Source organism: Larimichthys crocea, chromosome X (genome assembly GCF_000972845.2).
Source record: "Larimichthys crocea isolate SSNF chromosome X, L_crocea_2.0, whole genome shotgun sequence".
NCBI classification, from domain to species: Eukaryota; Metazoa; Chordata; class Actinopteri; family Sciaenidae; genus Larimichthys; species Larimichthys crocea.
Window position 1 is genome coordinate 21023873 of NC_040020.1, and position 20757 is coordinate 21044629.

General features: G+C 42.1%; 1 protein-coding gene across 1 annotated transcript in view; it reads left to right on the forward strand.

Moving 5' to 3' along the window:
• Positions 1-20757, forward strand: part of cttnbp2 (cortactin binding protein 2) — a 91346-nt gene that overhangs the window by 63760 nt on the left and 6829 nt on the right. The window contains exons 7-17 of the mRNA XM_010739159.3: positions 1952-2102; positions 2887-3087; positions 3757-3874; positions 6168-6458; positions 11699-11794; positions 15197-15276; positions 16015-16101; positions 17405-17504; positions 19026-19187; positions 19925-20097; positions 20427-20605. Of these exons, the coding sequence (XP_010737461.3) occupies positions 1952-2102; positions 2887-3087; positions 3757-3874; positions 6168-6458; positions 11699-11794; positions 15197-15276; positions 16015-16101; positions 17405-17504; positions 19026-19187; positions 19925-20097; positions 20427-20605 (1638 nt within the window). The remainder of the gene's footprint in view (positions 1-1951; positions 2103-2886; positions 3088-3756; positions 3875-6167; positions 6459-11698; positions 11795-15196; positions 15277-16014; positions 16102-17404; positions 17505-19025; positions 19188-19924; positions 20098-20426; positions 20606-20757) is intronic.

The window sequence follows — 20757 nt, forward strand, 5'->3', positions numbered from 1 at the left end:
AGTTTTGCATATTTTTTCCACCGATTGTCTCATCAGTTAATGAGCTAACTGTTTCATCAGTCTGGGTAGTGACTGCAGCACTAGTGTCTGCCAAAAGCGGAGCAACCTGCAGTGAATAAGTTGAACCGGATCTAACTTTTAGAAGAAGAAAAAAAATTTAGCCAGATGTCACACTGCAGCCGCCAGAACGGTCAAACCTCCACAGTCAGCCTGAAATGTCTGAAACTGAGACTGTCCAGGTGGATTCACAGACTAAACTCTGACACTCTGCCTGTTGTGTTCTGGATTTGTTCATTTCTATACCAGTTTCTGAATCTGAGTCTGACTCGCAATTTACGCTGCAAAACAGAGACACAAAGAAATTTAATTTGCTGCACATCCAATCGTTTGAGAGAGGGAGAAAGCGAGCTTCGATCAAGAGACATGGACAGTAATTCAATCCTTAACTAAAAACCAAGTCTTCTCCTCAGAATACACAGATAACCAAAAGTATCATGGTGTCATGTTCCAACAGGCTAAGTGTTAGCTGGATACCTTCCTGACTCACATTTCGGGCACTTGACCTCTGTTTTCGTGTATCACAGTAAATGTTAGTGATTCTGATGATGTTAGTGACTCATCACATTTCGCTGCGAGCCGAGCACAGCTGGAACCTCCCATGTGTGAAATGTGACCGCTAGACTGATGCCGGTAACCATATTGGGTTACGGTGCCAAAAGCAGTGCCAGCATGTCTGCGTAGTATCAACTGGTGGCTTTGTGGCTTACAGTGCAGACTGTCAGGTCCAGACTAGTTCTGCATCACTTGTGAGACTTTATGGGGTGATTTCCCACAGCTAAAATAATCCCAGTTCATGACTTCAACTGTGCCGATGTCACTGACTTCATTTCCTCTCCTCAAACGTCACCAGAGCTCTCATTATTAATTATTTACAACAAGGGAAGCATCTGCTCCTACACTCCTTCTGATCACACGTATTGATCCCGATGTATCGGTGGGGCGAAACCTCAGAGAGGCTCTGTCAGCTGTGTGTTTGTGTGTCGATGTTGCCAAAAACACGATGTCCAGGACCAGCTGGGGAATGTGCAGTGTTGTAATATCTGATCACAGTGTTATTAATAGAGAGGGAATATCCAGAAGGCATGCTGACACACACACACACACACACACACACACATTCGCAAACACATACCCCCACACTGACACACACACACCGACCCACACTGAGAGTTTATTTTATGGGGTTAACAGTTTTTGCAGGGGTTGTGACTCAGTGGTCGCCTTTGCAGTCGAGCTCAGTTTTCCTCAGATGATCTGCTCTCTTAGGGCTGATTGATGTCTTCCCTTGTCTTTGAACAGGTGCTGCTCAGAGAGTGTGTGTGTGTGTGTGTGTGTGTGTGTGTGTGTGTGTGTGTGTGTGTGTGTTATTATTAAACATATTTTTCTAACGATTTCTCTTGTTGCCTTCGTAAAAGCACTTCATCTTGTTAAAGAAAGTTGTTATTATTATTGTTAGATGACTGCAAATACTGTAAACTAAGTATTATAGTAGACAATTTATAGACAAATTCAGAAAAATATATGAAACTTGAAGGTAGGTTAAGATGAAAATGCATGACTAAAACATTTATTTCTTCAGTTTATAGCACTTTTATTGCTCTGGCATCAGCCCACATGCACACTGATATAGATGACACCAATATCTTTAATTAACGTGCACCTAATTTTAATCCTTGACTTCAGTGAGATAAAGTTGAAAAACACGTCTACTCAGACTCAGTCTGTTTACTGCATTATAATGGGGCATGTCACAACAAATAACAGTTAAAATCACAAACGTTATTGACCACCAATGTATTGTTCAGACTTCCAAATGAGTCCTTATGACTTCATATGTACATCATTATAAGTTTGTTTGTATATGTTTGGTAACGTTGTCCCCGTCCCCCAGCGGTGTGGAGGTGCTGCTGGCTGCAGGAGCTGCTGTGGATTTTGCGGCGGCGGGGGGACAGACTCCCCTCTTCCTTGCCTGTGAGGCCGGCAGGCTGGACTGTGTCCAGGTCCTGCTGAACGCCGGAGCCGACCGCTCACGCACCACCACGGTGAGTCTGTGCCACAGAGGTATCACAGATTTGATCTTTAATTTTAAAAAGAATAAGAATTTCTTGATGATTGTTTATTTCCATTTGATATTATTATAATAAAATAGAGGGAATAAAATGAAATGAAGACACATGACTGTAACTTTGCAATTAAGATTTTTTTGGCTCTTACATTAGTTACCGCCACATGCTCGAGACTTTTGCTGATTTTCACTATTTTTTTATTTTATTATTATGAATTTGAATGCATTTTTTTAGACTATATGAGCAAATACTAGGTAATGAATGTATTACGTTGGCTTTGCTGTGGTGTTTCTCGCACTGTGTCACTCGTCATTGTTTCACACTTTCACTCTGCTTCCTGTTAAGGGTTCGAGTTGTCTTGATTGGTGCAAGCTTTATTGATGCATGGGCTTCCTGGGGTCTCCATGGTAACCATAGGAACCCATTAGTTAGTTGCCATGGCAGCATGTGATGAGACCCTATATTTAGTTACCTGCTTTGTTCTACATTTAGCCTGGCTTCCCTGCTGAGCCAAAGAGCTGCCACAGTCTCTATAGCATATCTGACCTCTTGAGCACAGGTTTATTTTTAGACCGCAGAAAATGTTGGCCAGTGTGTTGAGTCAAACGTAATGATTTAACACAGAGGAGCTTGGTTTAAGAGAGGACAGGCTGAACGTGCAGCACAGAGAACACTGACACCTGCAGTATGAATATCGCGTGTATGATAAGTTGATGGACGCAGCTGAGAAGGTTGTCAATTCACCTTTGTCTTCCTGCAGGACGGCTGCATGCCCCTCCACGCGGCGGTGCGTTCGGGACACGTGGACATGCTTCGTCTCCTCCTCTGCCACCCAACTCGGGGTGACCCCACTGTGACCCCTGACCCCCCCGCCACCCTGGCTCTGCCTGCTGCCCTGCTGAACCAGGCCAATAATGATGGCTGGACTGCTGCACACATGGCTGCCGCCCTGGGCCTCAAGGTGCGAAAAAGCCACCAAAACATGCGATCCAGAAAACTGCCTTCACATTCATCAAATGGAGAAGATCTAAATTAAAACTAATGCTGCTCTGTTAGCCCAGTGTGTGTCTCCTGTCCCCTTGTGGCCAAACATTGTTTAGCGGCTTTAATGCCAGTGGTTCTACATTCACAGACAGGTCAAGCTCCTTTAGCTTTCACTACAGATTTACAGAACTGTGTCTGTGTATATGTGTACACTACACAGACTCTTAATATACACTTATCATGAATCCATTCTGTCTTCCACTGTGTCCAGCCCCGCCATCAGTCTCCACAGTGGCAGGCTAATGGGACAGCTGACCTTGGTGGCTGAAACACCCTGCTCAGCTTTAACGAATGCAGGAGACACCAGACTAGACTGAGAGTGTGACTTGAATATAAATGAACAGCACTCGTGGATGCATGCTTCCACAACACACACACACACACACACACACACACACACACACACACACACACACACACACACACACACACACACCAAAGCCTTTGTTGCAGAAATACTTGATGTGCATGGTTACACATCCTTTGTTATTTTATTGTACATGTTTATAAAGGTAACTAGTCTTTTTGTCTTGTTATCAAATTGTGATCTGTGTGTGTGTGTGTGTGTGTGTGTGTGTGTGTGTAGGAGTGTCTGGAGGTGCTCTGCAGCCACAGTGAACAGGACATCGAGAGGAGGGATAAGTGCAATCGCACCATACATGACGTGGCAACTGATGACTGCAAAGATCTACTTGAAAACCTCCGTGAGTGAGTGTGTCTGTGTGTCTGTGTGTGTATGTTCGCACATGGATTTAAACTTCTGTATTTTCCAGCCTTATTTTCCTGTGTGACTAATGTGGACAGCAAGTTTTGAATTTGGTTCAGTTTTGAGAATTGTATTGATAATTCTGCAGCCTGAAGCCACAGAACAGGCTTCAGTGTAAAACCTTGCGATGTGTGACAGTGTCTGACAAGATTATGGAAAGGACCCTACAGAAAAATGTAACGTTTTCTGTAGCTTTTGCTTGATCCGGTCTGTGAAATCTCCTCCCACCCACAGGAGCTGTCTCTCTCTTTCTCTCTCTGTCCTTTTGGGATCTTCACTTTGTAGTCTTATCTGTATACTCCAGCTCAAATAAGTACAGGCAGCACCTCAAATGAAATGCCCTCATTCCCATTATGAAATCGTCTAAATATTCAGCCCTGACATTGAAGATCTTTTACATAACACTAAACTACACTTTTATACTCCAGCGGAACAAACTTGCCTCACCTCACCTCACCCGAGATTTAATAACAAGACATGTCCTTGAGCGAGACCCGGTTAGACACAGAGTGGATCAAGCGAAAGGAACAGAGAACCTTTGATTTCTCTGCAGGGCTGTGTGGTCAGACACGTATAATAATCTGAGTCGGTCAGGAGAAAAAACAAGCACTTTTAATAGACATATTTGACAGTGTGTAATTGCCCACAAGAAATATATTTGTAGCCTGTTTTGTGGCTGCAGACTGAAGTACTCTCACTCAATGCTGAACCAGATTTAAAACTTGTTGCCCCCATTAGTCCTTTAAAACAAAAACTGAATAAGGTCCAGGTTGAAAAATGTCAAATTTTCCCTTGAAGGATGAATTTTCTATCAGTCTTCCGGGTCACAATATAACTTTACTGACCTTTTGTTGATTTGGGGACATGGCGCTGATGAAATAATTGAACACAGTCCAACTTTGTAACAACATCCGCAACACAAGCAGTCCAACCGATCAGACAGGTTGGGATAGATGTCCACATGCTGAGATCACAGTGTTTGAGTTACGGACATAGTGACAATATGAATCAGGGACAGTGCAATCTTTCACAGTGGTTTGTTAGATGTGTCAATCATCGTCGACGCTGTTTTCGTTTCTCTCTAAACTGTAGTTCATTGAAGCACCGCTCAGTCATTTTGTTTTCTTTTAACAAATACAGCATGAAATATTATAATAAACTGCAACATGGAGATTTATTACATAAAACGGTCCTAATCGATTGTAAACTACTGATCACTGTAAATAACAAGGTAATTACCGTTAAATAACTATCTACAACTCCAGTATCAATTTTATTATCATAACCTAAAGGTCCATTGTATTTAAAGCTATTTAAAGAGCTCTATTCACTGTTTTTACTAATTACTGGTGTTGGATGAAAAACATGCAGCTGTTATTTTTTATTTATTTATTTGGAATCACATATTATAAGCACTTTACACAGTTAGTATTACTTTATAATATTAGAAGTCGATCCAACTTTACACATTTTTATAAAACAAACAAATATAAACAGAACATGGGTGGTTATTTAACACAAAAAATGAGACAGAAAGAGGGGAAAAAAATCAGAAAAAGTTGAACATAAGAGAGATGTTTCAGGGTCAGTTTTCTCAAATTTAAATTTAATCCTACAGTCTCAGGGAGAAGGTGATTCTTTCCATTACAGATTTCATAGATAATATCATACCATTCCACCACAGATGGGCCGTCTGGCTTAAGCCATTATTTTGTAATTGCTTTTCTAGCAGCTGCTCTCCGTATACCAAACAGGTGTTTTGTTTGAATATTTGCAGATGTTAGGTAGAAACCCAACAAGTAGTTCATCCCAACTGAAGCATCGTCACTAATTCTGTGTAGATCTTAAGCCAGAAAACATTTACATTTGGACAGGTCCAGAACAAGTGATAATGGTTCGCTTCCCGGGAACCACATTTTCTCCAGGAACCTGAGTGATGAGTCTCCTGAACCAGTGTAATAAATCTGTTAATATTCTCTAAGAGGCTGAACTAGATATCTAGATAGACATATTATTTAATTTAGCTTGAAGTCCCTTATAAATTATTATCTTGAGATTATTCTATATAAGACAATCACTTCCTGTACTGATCCATTAAAGAAAATCCTTGATTGGCTCCAAACTGGCTCCAATAATTGCAAAGTTTAACACTAAATCACTATTACATGGACATTATTTCATGATTCTGAAGACTTTTCCTCTCCCCCTCGATTCCTTTCTTCTTCCTCCAGACTTGTACCGGGTCCTGGTGCACCTCCAGTGCTCCGGTGGAGGCGGGGCGGGGTCCATGTGTCCCGTGGAGGCCCTGGAGGACGAAGCGAAGGGCGTCACCAGCAGCCAGTTGGTGCTGGGCAGAGTGTCAGTGGACCGGTCGATGCGTTGGTCTCAGCTGAGCTCCACCCTCAGCCACACCTTCACTTCCTACCTCCAGACTCTCTGTGGAGAATCTCAGACTGCCAGGGAGGAGGCGCAACGCCCACCACTGGGCCTCAGCCCTACCAGTATTGCCTCCATTCTTATAGGTGAGGACTCTCTTTCTTGTCCTTTCTGTCCCTTCTCCACCCTTTACTCCTTCCTCTGCCCATCTCTTGCTTTCCTTCTTTCTCATATCTCTGTCACTCATACCTTCCCTTGTCTTGTCGCCCTCGTCCTTCCCTCCTAATCTTTCTTGAATCCTGTCTTTCTCGTGTCTCTCCTTCATTATATATTACTTTTATTATCTCCTTGATAATCCTCCCTCCTTCCTAAGTGACCTCTGTGGGCAGGAAGGACAGATTGAGCCAGAAGCTTAAGAGATTAAGTACATCTGTCTGTTGATGTTTAAGCTGCAACTCTTTGTTTACTCTGAGCATGTGCCTGTTCGCTTACTGTAGCTGACGGCACCTAAATGCGATAAAGAGAAGCATGCATCTTGTTGGCAGCAGTCCACTGTTGTCTCTCGCTCTGTTTACCTACAGGTTTATGATGCCAGCTCCTGTTTGTGCAGTGAGAACCGAGCTCTCTTTAAATCAATGGTCTGTAACGTATAGGAGCCTGCTCCGTATAAGGTAGCCTGCAGCGGCCACCTTAGACGGCTCTTGTAAACAGCCGTGTTTACGTGTTTATGGCTATCACATAGCAATTAGTCCATGAACTGATTAGTTGGTAATCACTAACTTTTTTTATAGAAAAAATATCCAACTGTCTTTAGTCCTCCTATGATGGTAAACTACAAGACAAGTCCTTATACCTATTCAGGAAATCACAGCCATATGTTGATGTGTTGATGCTTAATTATTTGGCTTTAATAATAAATATGGGCTCAACGTTTTAGAAACCAGCATCACTTGAAGCCTCTCTGAAACAGTTTAAACTTCATGAATGCAGGACTGAAGCTGTTGTATTAAAGTGCATTGGTATTAACTAGGTGTTCTTCATAAACTGGCAACTGAGTGAGAGTGTGATGGACTGAGCCAAGTATAACTTATGTTGTTCTCTAGGCAAGAAAAAATGAGACCGAAGTCTAATCCAACCCTTTTCACATTACAGAAACACATCTCCAAAAAAAGAGTTCCTGTGGCTCAATAATCATTAAAGAATAATTGCATCTTTTCAAAAAGTAATCACAATAAGACATTTTCAGTCATACTTCTTCCCACATACTTTTGTGGGCAAGTTTTTCCTCACTCGAACCGAGGGTCTAAGGACAGCGGGTCTCACTCCCTGTACAGATTGTAAAGCCCTCTGAGGCAAATGTATTTTGTGACTTTGGGCTATACAAATAAAATTGATTTGATTTGATTTGACTTCTTTTATTAAAGGTCCAGTTTGCAGGACTTTGTGCCATCTAGTAGGCAGTTGCTGATTGCAGCTCCCGCATTTCACTCTCTCCTTCCTGGTGCAAAAGAGAACCTATGGCGGCTGTAACAGGCGCAAAAAACGTGAAAGGTCCTGTCTAGAGCCAGTTGTTTTGTCCATTCTGGGCCACTGTAGAAACTTTATGGTATAATTGTGGCTTATTCTGAGGTAAAAAACAGAAACAATTCTTAGAAAACATAGTTATGCATATTATATTCAATTTCTGCCGCACTTCCCTAAATCTGACACACTGTGAAGTCATCCCTATATTGATATATTGAGTCAAAAGCACTGTGAAATGTTGTTTTCTCAGTGTCATTCAACTCTGTCTCAGTTATTGTAATGTTATTGAACATTACTGACTGGTTGTAACCAGTTTAAGCTCTACAGTTTGATGTGTCGCTGCTTCCCGTCTGTTCAGCTGTAACAAGACGTGCGGTGTCAGATGAGACGGTGTGTGTTTGGCTGCTGGTCAGAGCTTCACACATGATACTGTTTTTCTTTCTCTTTGAATCATGAATAATTAATCTGTCGGTGCATATGTTGCTCCGGGGTCTTTTTTTTTTCTTTTTTCTTTTTCTGATGATCAAATGTCATCAGTGTGTGCTTGTTATCTTCATCTCGAGGTCGCTTTAGGGTTAGAATTACGTGTGTGTGTTGCAGTGCAGGTCTGTCTGAAACACAGACTGATAACAAGGAAATCAATGTGCAACAGCTACTTCTCTCTCTTCCTCCTGTTTGTCCATTATTCCATTTTTGTGTCACGTTTGCTGTCTCACACTGTTACTGTCTTTTACACACAGCACGTAAAGAGACTGGTGTGTGTGTGTGTGTGTTTTGGGGTTGATAATAAAAGGAAGCACTAGCGTAGGAGGGATGCATAATGAATGAGGGGGATGGGGAGAAGATGAGGAAGATGCCAATTTAGGAGAAAATGTCTGTCTGCTGTGTCAACCCGGGATCAAACTGCAGACATCCAGACACTCTTTGGTGTCTGGCTGGTGTCTGTCTGTGCGTCTGCATGTGCGTCTCATTTGCCTCGGCTTTTCAGCCTATATTTCCCAATATCCTCAGTGTGTGTGCCGCTCAGGACTCTCAGTGGGAATTCTCACTTGATCCATGCTGTTTGATGACAAGCTAGTACAGTGTCCGACACGTTTCAATCAGTGCTTAACCCTGTAGTCAATGAATCAATTAGTTGATCAGCAACAGCTTTGATTTATACTGTAGCTTTATTTATCCAGGAAACGTCCCTTAATAAGACCGAGATAAAAGCAGCACAGAAAACTTTGAAAACATGTTTGAGCTGAAACAATGACCTGAGTCACTGAACGGATAATTTTTTATGATGCACTATGTAGCTCAGACCAGAAAAACTGAACTTAGGTTCTACTTAGGGACTAACGTGAGGATGAATGAAAGTGGTTACAGTCCGTAACTACACAGCTAGATCCCACTAAATCCTACATACTGGCCGTTTGTGCTAAATGTGACTGTAAAACTGCAATGATTAGTCGATTAATCAATCATTCAACAGAAAATGTATCTGCAACTTGTTGTTTTGGACCGTTGTTGAGACAAAAAGGGACATTTGATAACGTTATCTTTCACAGTTTCTAGTGATTTACAAATGAAACGATTGATTACTAATAAAAATAAATGGTCGCTGCAGCTCTCCTGGTTAGATAAAACAAGCAATTTGAAGATTGGCCTCTAGAAGTTCTGATGGGCATTGATTATTCAGCACGGTTGGTTCCAGTGGGAATACAGGCAGCAACTTCTGCTTTAATGACATTTTTACTCTGCGCTCACTTCTTTCAGTAGATGAAGATTTAGTTCTTTGTAGAAAGTTCAGCGTGAGGGTTCATTTTTCAAAAAGTTGGAGGTTCAATTAGTGAGAAAAAACATTTTTCTTTAACAGCCTCTTCTGGGGATGAAACACAAGTGCAATAGTTTGGTAACTTTTCAGGACAAATGGGGACTTCGAGAGAAGCTCTGCCGTAATTCACCTATGCGGAATTGAACCCCTTCTCGTGGAGGCTTTGTGACCTCACTGTAGAGTCTGGAGCTGTCTGCCCTTTTTTTTTAAAACTGCTGGTTTGAGTCATCTATCTGAGCTTCTTGCTGAACCATCAGCCCTTCTGTAGAAATGCCAATTTATTTGAAAAGTGTAAAATTCTACAGCATGTAGAAATGCCAATTTATTTGAAAAGTGTAAAATTCTACAGCATGTGGTGTCTTTTAAAAATATGAACTGTTGAATAAATATAATAATTTGTGTTACTGCACGCAGCAATATATTGAAAACTCTCTGCAAAAGCTGAATATGTTCCTGGTGTGTTAAAGTACAAAGTATACTGTACTGTCACTCTGTGACATCTCTCTCTGTTCAGCTTCCAGGTCAAGCAGAAACTTCCTTTTATTTTTATTCAGTTAGTGTTCTAAACATCCTTCAAAGCAATTCGATTCATTCAAACCCAGACTACGCTTCCTGCTGATCTGATCTAAGGGGATCTGGATAATACTAGAATTGAACCTTGCGAAATCCCGTCTTTTTGGCTCTGTGGTCTAATAATAGTTGAGCAATTTACCCAAAGGAACCAACTTTCTCCTTTCCTGTACTGATATGCCATGTGCTAGACTTGGGATGACTGCCCTGCTCTGCCTCTGATTGGCTTACCCTAATATTCTCACTCATCATAAACCTAATCAACCCAACGAAGGCAACAGATACACACCAGTCAATGGCAGAGTAGCCATTGTTGGGTCATTCTATCGCTAAAATCTTGTAGGAGAAGCAATTTGAAAGGTTGCTCAATGGTTATTGGAGCACAGATTGTAAAGGGCCGGGACTTAAGAAGACTGAGTTGTAGTCAGCACAGCACGTTTCTCATCTTCTGTGACCTGCAAGCACCTGGCAGCTTGTTTCACATCATCCCATGGGCAGCAGTGTGCACTGACTCACTTGTTTTTCTGTGGAGGGAATGATGTGGCCCAAAAGAAGCTGCACGGACCTCTACTGATTAGCATGAGATGTTGAGTTTAGCCTTAAAGTCTCATATACAAGCAAAACGTTTCAGAACCTAAACAGCCGAGCCGCTTTTCAAAACAGACATTTGGGTTTTAGAGCGATTTAGTTATTCTTGTTCCTCCAGGAAGCCTCTGGTTTTCAATCATGTCAGTATGATATTAAACACGAGTGGAAACTGGCTCTAGAATCCATTACTATGAATATGTTTTGTTTAGTTGTTGCATGGCGATGCAGTTGAAAACAGGAACTGTCCTGAAAACTGCTGCCGATGCATCCAGGTGCTCACGGGAAAGCATAAAAAAAACTACTCATGATTTACCTTAAGGTGCAGCGCTCTCATTAAAGAGACTGTTTGATAAGTTTCATGGTAAAAACAGAAAGAAAACAAACTAAATATATAATTTGTGTTTGTTTTCTCAAACTCTATCCTCCAGTTTCATACCGGGTCTACTCTGTTGTAGTGTAGGGACCTGTGCCACTCCAGGAAGTGTATTATACATTTTAATTGCTAAAACACCTCATGATGCACCATCTTCCACGTCCTAATGTGATGTGTATTTGCTCTAATGAGATCCTGTGAGAGAAGTAGTCATACTGTTTCTCTTGCTTCATATATTAGAGGGGAATGTTCTGTGTATGTATGCTTTTGGGTATTCATGAGAGTGTGGCAGAAATAGACTAGATCTGTAGAGATAACCCACAGATAAATGATACATGATGCATATAATTTATGTATGTACTGTATATTGTTTTGTTTTGTTTTTTTAAACCAACAGAATCCTTTGGCATTTCCTTGTTTATTGTGTTTGTTTATGTGCATAAACCTATTTGTACAAGTGTGTGTGTACAGTTGTTCTATTCTAATGTGTCTCTGCCTCTCCTCCTGTCTTCCAGGCGATACCGAGTGGTTGCCAGGTCAGGAGCTGCCTTTATCCCCCTGGGATCTGGTCAGAAAGCCTCTCAGCCAGTGCATCACCATCCGCCTCAAAGGTACAAACCTGGCAACCAGAGTCTGTGCTTGCTTTGCAGCTCCTGCAGCCAAAACCAGAATCACAGCTACCACCACTGATAACAAATGGCATTTGGTGGATGAAAAGGGCTTTACAAATCAGTTTGGAGGCATTTGTAGCGTGGGCAGAGATGATCTGCCTGCTGAGCCACACCACATGAAGGACCATTTAAGTCTTTTGTCGTGTAATTTGACTAAAGAATAATCAGTCTGAATCTGAGCTATATCAAAAATAATGATTGGCCAACACTAACAGTGTCAGTCATGTGACATAGAGCAGGTTTTTCCAACCCCCCTGCTTCAATATCTGATAATGATGCACTGGAGATGAAGTACACTGTGTTATCTCTCGGGAGTCATCTGTAATATTGCGCGATGGATGGTGTGCAGGGATATTTGTATTGGCCTTATCCAATCAAAACAATCTTTGTTTTACATCATTTTTAAAGACGTAACAGGGACCAGAACTGGGCCAGAGATGGAGCCCGAATGACTCCTCAGATGACACCACTGCTAATGATTATAGATGAGTCACAGCACGAGCCCTGAGCAGCAGACAGTCTCTCTCTACAGATATTGAAATAATCTTTCTTACTGTCTGCTGCTGCTGCTTCTGTTTTGCTGCCTTCCTTTATTTGCTTTATCTGCTGCATTTCTTGTCTCAGTGAGTCAGGAGACAAAAAAAAAAGACTAGAGAGAACAATAGTCTGGCACGGTGAAGCTCTCCATCTCTCTCCACCTCCTCTCTTCTGCCTCTCTTGGCGTCTTTCTCCATCTCTGCCTTCGTCTTTCTGATGAGACGACGTCTCATGAAGGGATGGGGAGGGAGGGGGGTTATCTGTATGTAGCGGAGTGTGAAGTCCTGACTCAGAGATCCATATCGACCTGCCTGTCTGTCCACCCACCATCACCGCGAAGATGCTCACAGGCTTCAGGGGGAAAAGAATCTATTAGTAAATGCTATAACAGCTGTAATAAATGGAGACATTTGATGAAGACACTGTTTTCTTCATTTTCGTCTTCTTCATCTCTCAGATTTCCCAGAAAGCAGCCAACTTTAAATTCATGTGGCAGCTCCTGGAAAGAACTATGTAATTCAGAACTAATTACAAGGAAATGAAGACAGTATTCGCCTCCAATTAATTCATTATTATTAATTGCTAGCTTAAGCTGGAGGACCTTTTATTAAGTGCACAGCAGGTCAGCTGAACATGAACAAATGTCTTATTTGTCTACAAGTACGCATTGAACATATAGGGAGGACAAATTTTTCAATCCACAAACAATCCACAATGGCTTATAAACTCAACACAACTGATTCATCTTATTTGTCTCCATTTTCAAAGGAATGAGTGAAGAAAAATAAATGGTTCCCTCCAGAAAGCAGGAAATTACAGACGTGTAAAATGAAACATTACCGTTAAATTTGAGACTTTTTGCAGCATGTTACAAGAAAGAAGTAGTCAGGGTGTCTGAATTGGGACAAATTTGATCAAATTACTGCTTATCTGGAGAGCTGACAAGTGTCACTGGTGGGAAATAGAACAGCGACGTGCGTCAAGCCATTATGACACATTTCAAGGAGCTGTAGGCGTGTGGCTTTCATAGAAAACAATAGATAATTTGACGTAAATGAGACGTTAGTGTCACGTGAAGTCTTATTTTACTTAAAGGGATGGTCCGGGTATTTTGAAGTGGGGTTGTATGAGGTAGTTAACCATAATCAGTGTATTACTAATCTCTATAAGAGGATATCTGCACATAAATGCAGAATCTGTAGGTGAGGGACCAAGAGGCAAACGAGGGAAAGAGGAAAGCATTGGCTGACTGAAATGTCTGACCACAATGTAGCTTTTTATTGCCTATTTTGTCAAAGTTATCTGCATTCAAATGTGGATACTTGTATTTATAGAGATTAGAAATATGTCTTTCTTGCAGATGAAGTTGTTGATCTGACTGCAGAGAAAGTCTTGGCCTGGATATCCACGGGCTACGCCAGAAGCCTTGAAACATTGGTTGCCCTCAAAGGCTAAAACGTTGTCAGACAATAGCCGACGGGGTCCTGGGATTCGTGCATTACCTACAACCCCCAGTTCAGAGATGCAGACAAGGATCCCAGCACAAAACCAACTAACCAACTATGCATTGCTGTAGGCAATGTCCACACCCCTTAAAACAATCAATATCCATCTGAGTGTACGCTACATTAAAAATAACTTGCCGCCAGACAGCTTCTTTCTTTGGCACTAACTTCCAACTGCACCATGCGCTGCATTACGCTGCAGATCAGCTGCGCAGGTCAGAAAGTTGCAAGATCAGACGGAAACCAAAGTTTACATTTTAAAGTTGATTCCGATCCAAACAGCTGATCTGTGCGGTAATGCAGAGCACAGCATAGATGGGCGCTTGCATAGGTTGGGCATATCATTTGGAATGATTTCTACAGTTAGTGGCAAAGAAAAAAGGCTCACAGCCAGGTAAAGAGGTGATAATATTCTTAATATAGTGTCCACTTTATTGGATATTGATTTTTAGGAGATGCACCTTTTTATGTGGCTAATATACATATTTCTGCTAACCCTGTCTACTTGAATGCATAACTCTGATTGTGTATTAGGGCTTCTCTCTGCTTCATGACCTCATACAAACCCACATCAACATACCAGAACTATCCCGTTAAATACAAGCCAAACTTCTGGTGTGTTGTGTTTCAGTGTCTGTAAAGACGGGACTGAGACGTTAAAGGACAAACTGGAGTAAGGAAATGTGAATTCTACTTGATTCTAGCGACAAACGTTATGTGCGTTTGAAGCATGTGAACACATCATATTGTCATATTGCATAATTACATGGAAGATTTGAGGCAGTGGTAGATTGAATGATGTCTCATACTGATGTTCAACGGCGATAATTAGAAAAGCTTTTAAAATCAATGTTCCGACATGATTGTGAGGATCTGAAAACATGTTTAATGGAAGACTTTGTGGGAAGATGAGTGGGTGTTTTTCAATTAGCGCTTATTTCTTCATGAAGCAGTTTAAAACCTCACAGCTGTAATTCATTCTACTCGATGATATAAAGCATTTAGAGCTTTAAAGTGAGTAAATGGCCACACTGGCCAATCCATTCTCTTCTAATTAATCGACAGCAGTGCTCTCATTTTCTTACTTGAAAAGCACAGCTTGTTGAATGCTGTGGGCATTGAACCTGTGGCATTTCAAGTTCTGGGACATCCTAACTACAAGGGCACCTTGAGGTCTGCTGCTGTGTGATGTAATTGAAGAGCTGAAGCTCGCTGTTGTCGGCTGCTGACACCAAGCGTGTAAACCAGAGCGGATTTGAGGATTTAATGTGCGAATTTTGTGTGTGTGTGTTTCTGACAGGTCTGTCTGAGTCGTGTCTGGATGAATTGGCTCTGGAATACCTCTTCCCCCTGCCGCTGCTGCACAACTACGTCCGCCTGGTACACACACGCAAACACACACTCAAGCAAACGCACACAAAGGACTACGAGGGATTGAGGGATTAGATGAGGAGGATGTTGAAAAATAGGGAGGAAGCTAGAAGACTGCAGCAAGTAAGAAAGGCAGAGGAGAGGGAGGTGAAGTGATGGACAGATGAAAGGAGAGAGAGAGAGAGAGAGAGCGAGAGAGAGGGGGGATTGGTGTTTTCTAACAGCTGCAGTGCCCCCTGCTGGCTGTGTCAAGGTGAGGACCTAATGGCTGTAGGGAATCGAGGCAAGATTCTGTCATCAAAAACTGACAGTTTACAGGCAGTAAAACACACGATGACACATGTAGACAAAAGAAACATCAATGACGGTACACACAAAGAAACTGAAGAATTTCAGGGAGGAGATTATTTATCCCAGTAAATGTCTGAAGTACCACTTTATAAGACTGATTTACATTTTAGATAGCAAGTTCATGCTTTGATCCACAGACAGTCGAGAGTCTGACAGTGTTTCACAGTTTAGATCATCGCTGGAATACAACTGCAACCAAGGAATATTTTCATTTGCTCGATTTAATCTATAGTTGTTTGGTCTATAAAATATCAGAAAATGGTGAAAAATGTTCCCAAAGCCCATGGTGACGCAGTGACGCCCTCAAATGTCTTCTTTTCTTTTTTTTTTTTATTTATGGCGTATTCATTGTCACATTATTCTCACTTTCATATTCATCTGTGTGTCTGTGTCCAGGTGGAACAGTATGGGAACCTCATCTTTCATGGGCTTGAAGGCAGCTGTCAGGAGTACATCGCCAATCTGGTGGCTCGCTGCATTAAGGTACGTCCACCAGTAGACAAACACCAATGCAGAACGCTACAAGCTGTAAACGTGGAATGTTAAAGAGAAACATTCACTGCTCCCTCTGCAGCACCAATACAGGAATAAAGAATCCAGAACAAATGGCTCAGACCAGACAGTGTATAGCCCCCTTGGGTAGCTAATATTCACCTAATCTGTTTGAGAGAGGCGTGGTCACAGCTGTATCAGTAATGCAGCATGCATTTACAGGCTGCTGTATGTTTTCTTTGAGATGCACATGAGCTCTTTGTGGTTTAAATAGACAAATATTATAACAGGAGACTGAACTCACATCTCCCAGACAGACAAAACTTCTTCTCCTGACTCAGATTTAAAAAAAACAAAGAGTCAAATTATTGTTTATATATGATGCAATTGTTACATCCAATCACAGTCATGATGTTAGTCAGAGAATCTAGTGATATCCCTGCAGTTGTGGTCTTGACCAGTCTTTAAATAAAACCCAGAGTCCTCTTTGTCTGAGGTCTCAACTGCTGCAACACTGGCAAATACCAGTGACATACCAGTGAGCGGTTCATTTGTTGAACAATGCAACCCTACTGACGCCTCTTCAGCGTCCCACACTGCAAGTGAGAGAGGTGAAGCTGTGAGCTTTTTTCATCTCAGAGGTTTCTGACAATAGAAAGGTTCAGTTTGACTCTGTCACACAGTGTGATGCAATGAAGCAGAAATTGGACGTTAACCGTTATAATATGTATCTCACTTACAACATGCCACAGACAGGTCAGCCACTCGTCCAGTCCTGCTTCAGTTCCATGTAACAGCTCACAGATTCAACGATGACTTTGAGCAGAAATGATCAAACCATCAGTGATGAGTTGATCCTTTTAGAATTAGTCTGACACTAAGCAGGTCTGTTCATGTTTTCATGAAATCCTGTCAGAATCTCTGAAGTGGTTCCTTGATGAAGGCATCAATGGTGTTTTACTGCAGTGAACCAAACGTCTGATATGAGCAGATAAAGAAAATGAAACAGGTTTGATTGATGCACATTGACCTCCTCTTAAAGTGATCATTGCTGTTTAATATGAGCCGTCGTTCACTCGTTACAGTCAACATGAAGGAAGGGAAATTGTGCTCTGTCTAATGGAAGGAAAAGCCCTTTCTGCTCATTCAGATTCTCCTCTTGCTCCATTTCTCTTGGCGCACAGTAGTAGTAGTAGATTTCCTTTGTTTCCATGACAACGTGCTCCCTTCTCACCTCTCCGTCTCATCGCTCGTCTCCACCACCCCTCTCTCTCTTTCTTTCTCCCTCCACCAGTCAAAGCAGGAGATGGGGGGGCTCGGCTGTGACGTGGTCAGGGTGGAGGTGGAGGAGAGCCTGACCAAAGAGCAGCTGCTGGAGACTTTCATCACCTGCGGTACGGCCGTGCACACACTTGCACACGACACGCACACGACACACGCGTATAGTACATGCACAGCATATACAGGTGTCACACAGTGACAGCAACATGATTTTTCTGTTTATTTTTGGATGCATTCATTTAGAGCTGAAACTGTGAGGAGATTAATCAATCAGCTGATCGTCTGAAAGTTAATCTGCAACAATTTTGATAATAGATCCAATCATTTGCCTAAAATAACTGGTTCCAGCATCTGTTCTGGTTCAGATGTGGATATAGATGTAGATTTTTGTGTCCCAACGACTCACAGGGACAACAATTTGGACAACAACTGGTCCTGTATTGATGAGAACGCTGCAGATGGCAGACACGAACCTGACTGCAATCTAGTCATAATGGGTGATTGCGCGCTGTCGAAGCCTGTCGACTAGAGTGCTTGTTTTTGCCTCCGCCAGGCTCAGAAGGGTCTGAAAACATTATGGAAAGGATCCATACAGCTATAAACCTGTTTGTGAAAGAGCAAAATCCTTTTTTTGTTCAACCAGAAACTGCAGTTATCTTGCTGTGTTCAAAGCTCCGCTGACACAACAGTAATTTTACGACAGAAACAAAGTAAAACTCTCCAAAACGTCGGTTTGTTTTTCCACTGCTCTGGTTTGGTCGCTTTATTCACGGAGGTAGATGCGTGACAATATTGGAAGAGGAGCGAGAGGGAGGTTAGCAGCAAGGAGAACTGGAATATTTTCAAATCTAACTGGACAGTTAGTAAGAATGCTGTAATGGCAACACATTAATATCAGACAGATAATAAAATGATTAGCTTTGGCTGACTCACAAGAGGCGAGGGTAGTTAAAACATGCCTCTTAATATTTGCTTGGTCACAGTCAATACAGTCGACTCATGTTGAGAAAGAGCACTTGTGTTTTGTTTTTTTTGTTTGTTTTAAAAAAAGTTTGTGTAGGCGTTAGTAACAGCCAGTTTTCCCACTTGACAGTCCCTCAACAGAGCATCCCTACATGGTAATTAGTATATTAAAAGAAAAACCAGCAGGCCTTAATGACACTCGTGAGGTCCTTACACAAAAGGGTCTGCCGCACACAGTTGTCAGAAATAATATTATGTGCAAGCTAAGAATAAATTGAAGTCTGTCTGCATCAAATGTTTCTCGGGGTACGTTTTTGAAATCTGAAGAAATGTTTGGCGGTTGTGATGTGCCAGTCCATAACTGCCAACTTGTCAAACTGCCTTCTTGTTGCCATGGTGAATTTTTTTTTTTTTTTGGGGGGGGGGGGGCAATCACTCAGAAGAGGAAGTTGTTGTTGTTTTACTGTTGTTACTGAGGGCACACCCTCCTATTTTACATAATTGGTTACATATCATACAGTAGCACTGTAAACGTGTTAAACGATATGCAGTATGTCCACTGTGCTAACTACCACATGACCGTCCCAACATGACTGACACACTTTTAAGTTTTTAGTTCAGGAGTTATTATTAGAAATCTTGCTGCTGGCTCATGACTCTGTCCGTTTCAGGTTTCCTGGTGCCGGCGGTGGGATCTGGGGGTCACATGGGTCACTGTGTGGTCGTGCTGCTGGAGGGACTGGAGAGGGCTTCATCCCTGACAGGCCTGCTGGGAGACCTCTGCCACAGTCTGGACAACAGGGGCTCTGCCTCACCGCTGGTTCTCAACACCGGTATGACTCACTGCAGCCAGGCTTTGACTTGAGCCATAATCAAACAGTTTAAAGCCTTGGTGTGCTATGATTATGTGACTTCAGCATTATGTTGCCAGTGATTACTACACAGGGAATTCAAAATCATATCAATATCACACCAATATCTCTTGCTAAGCCTTTCAGACATAGGTTCTATCCAGGATTAGTATTTGGTATTTATATTTTAAAATTAGAATTATTTTGTGCAACCAGAATTTGGCTTAGTGTTCAGATAAAGCAGGGGTCGGGAACCTTTTTGGCTGAGAGAGCCATGAAAGCCACATATTTTAAAATGTATTTCCGTGAGAGACATATAATATTTTTTAACACTGAATACAAAATAAATGAGTTAATGAAATGAGTTAAAAATCATTTTTAAACAGACAAAGTAGTTTTCAAGACTGCATATTGCTAGCGGATCTATTTTCTGACCCAGAGTGGTTCTGAATGAGGGCTTTATAGCAGGCAGCCGCTCTCTCATCTTCCTAGTACTGCGTACCACCACTGAATGTTTTATTGGTACGTAGTACCAGACCGTACCGGCTTACTTTCTTCCCTCTCTGCGAGCCAGATACAGTCATCAAGAGAGAAACTGTCCTCCTGTGACAGATGTGTCTGGGTAAAATTGTGTTTCCTCTCATAAAACCAGATGACCACGGACAGAATAATGGAAACGTAATCTCCTTCCTGTTCCTCCTTTTTTATTCGTCCCTCAGGTCCCCACCACTTCCGTGAAGGCAGCTTCCTGATCGCCACACTGTCAAAGCCTCGCCTTCAGGGATCAGAGCTCCGGCTCCAGCAGCATTTCCGCTGGGTAACACTACGTTGGGACCAGGAGCCACTGCACGGCCTGCTGGGAAGGCACCTCCGCAGGAAGCTGCTTCATAAGGTCAGTAAGGTGACTTTGTGTTCAATGACCTGCTGACAGCGCTTCAATGAATCTGTCCCTTTTTTAAAAACACAAATATGAACTTTGAAGTTTCATTTTGGCAACTATAGTTTATGATTTTTCTTAATCATCATCATTTATTAGAGTCAAAAACTGTTATGAACACCTCAGACAGCACTGGCTGTTTTAACTGATTTAACGGTCATAGAAATCAATGATGAAGCTCCTTTTTGCTCCATCACTCTCTTGTTTATTGGGTTTTCTATCAGCAAAACCAGAGTAAAAAGTTGAAGCCTTAATCCCTTCCTCCACCACTCCTCCTCCTGCAGATGGGGACTGGAGTTTGGTCGCCTGACGGGGTCATGGAGCGCTCGGTGCTGTGGGTGAGCCAGGTTTGGCAGCAGCTCAACGCCTGTCTGTCCCGTCTGGGTACGCATGAGGCTTTGCTGGGCCCACAGCTCTTCCTGTCCTGCCCTGTGGTCCAAAACAACACACAGGCAATTGTCAGGTGTGTAAAGTGTGTCATAAAACTGCCCATTAGGTTAAACTGCATGTTGCCATAGAATAAATACAGATGGACATATTCATTATTTACGTAAAATACTTTTTTTTCCCCCACAGCAGCCATTTTGACATGAAATAGTCGCGTAAACAAAGGTG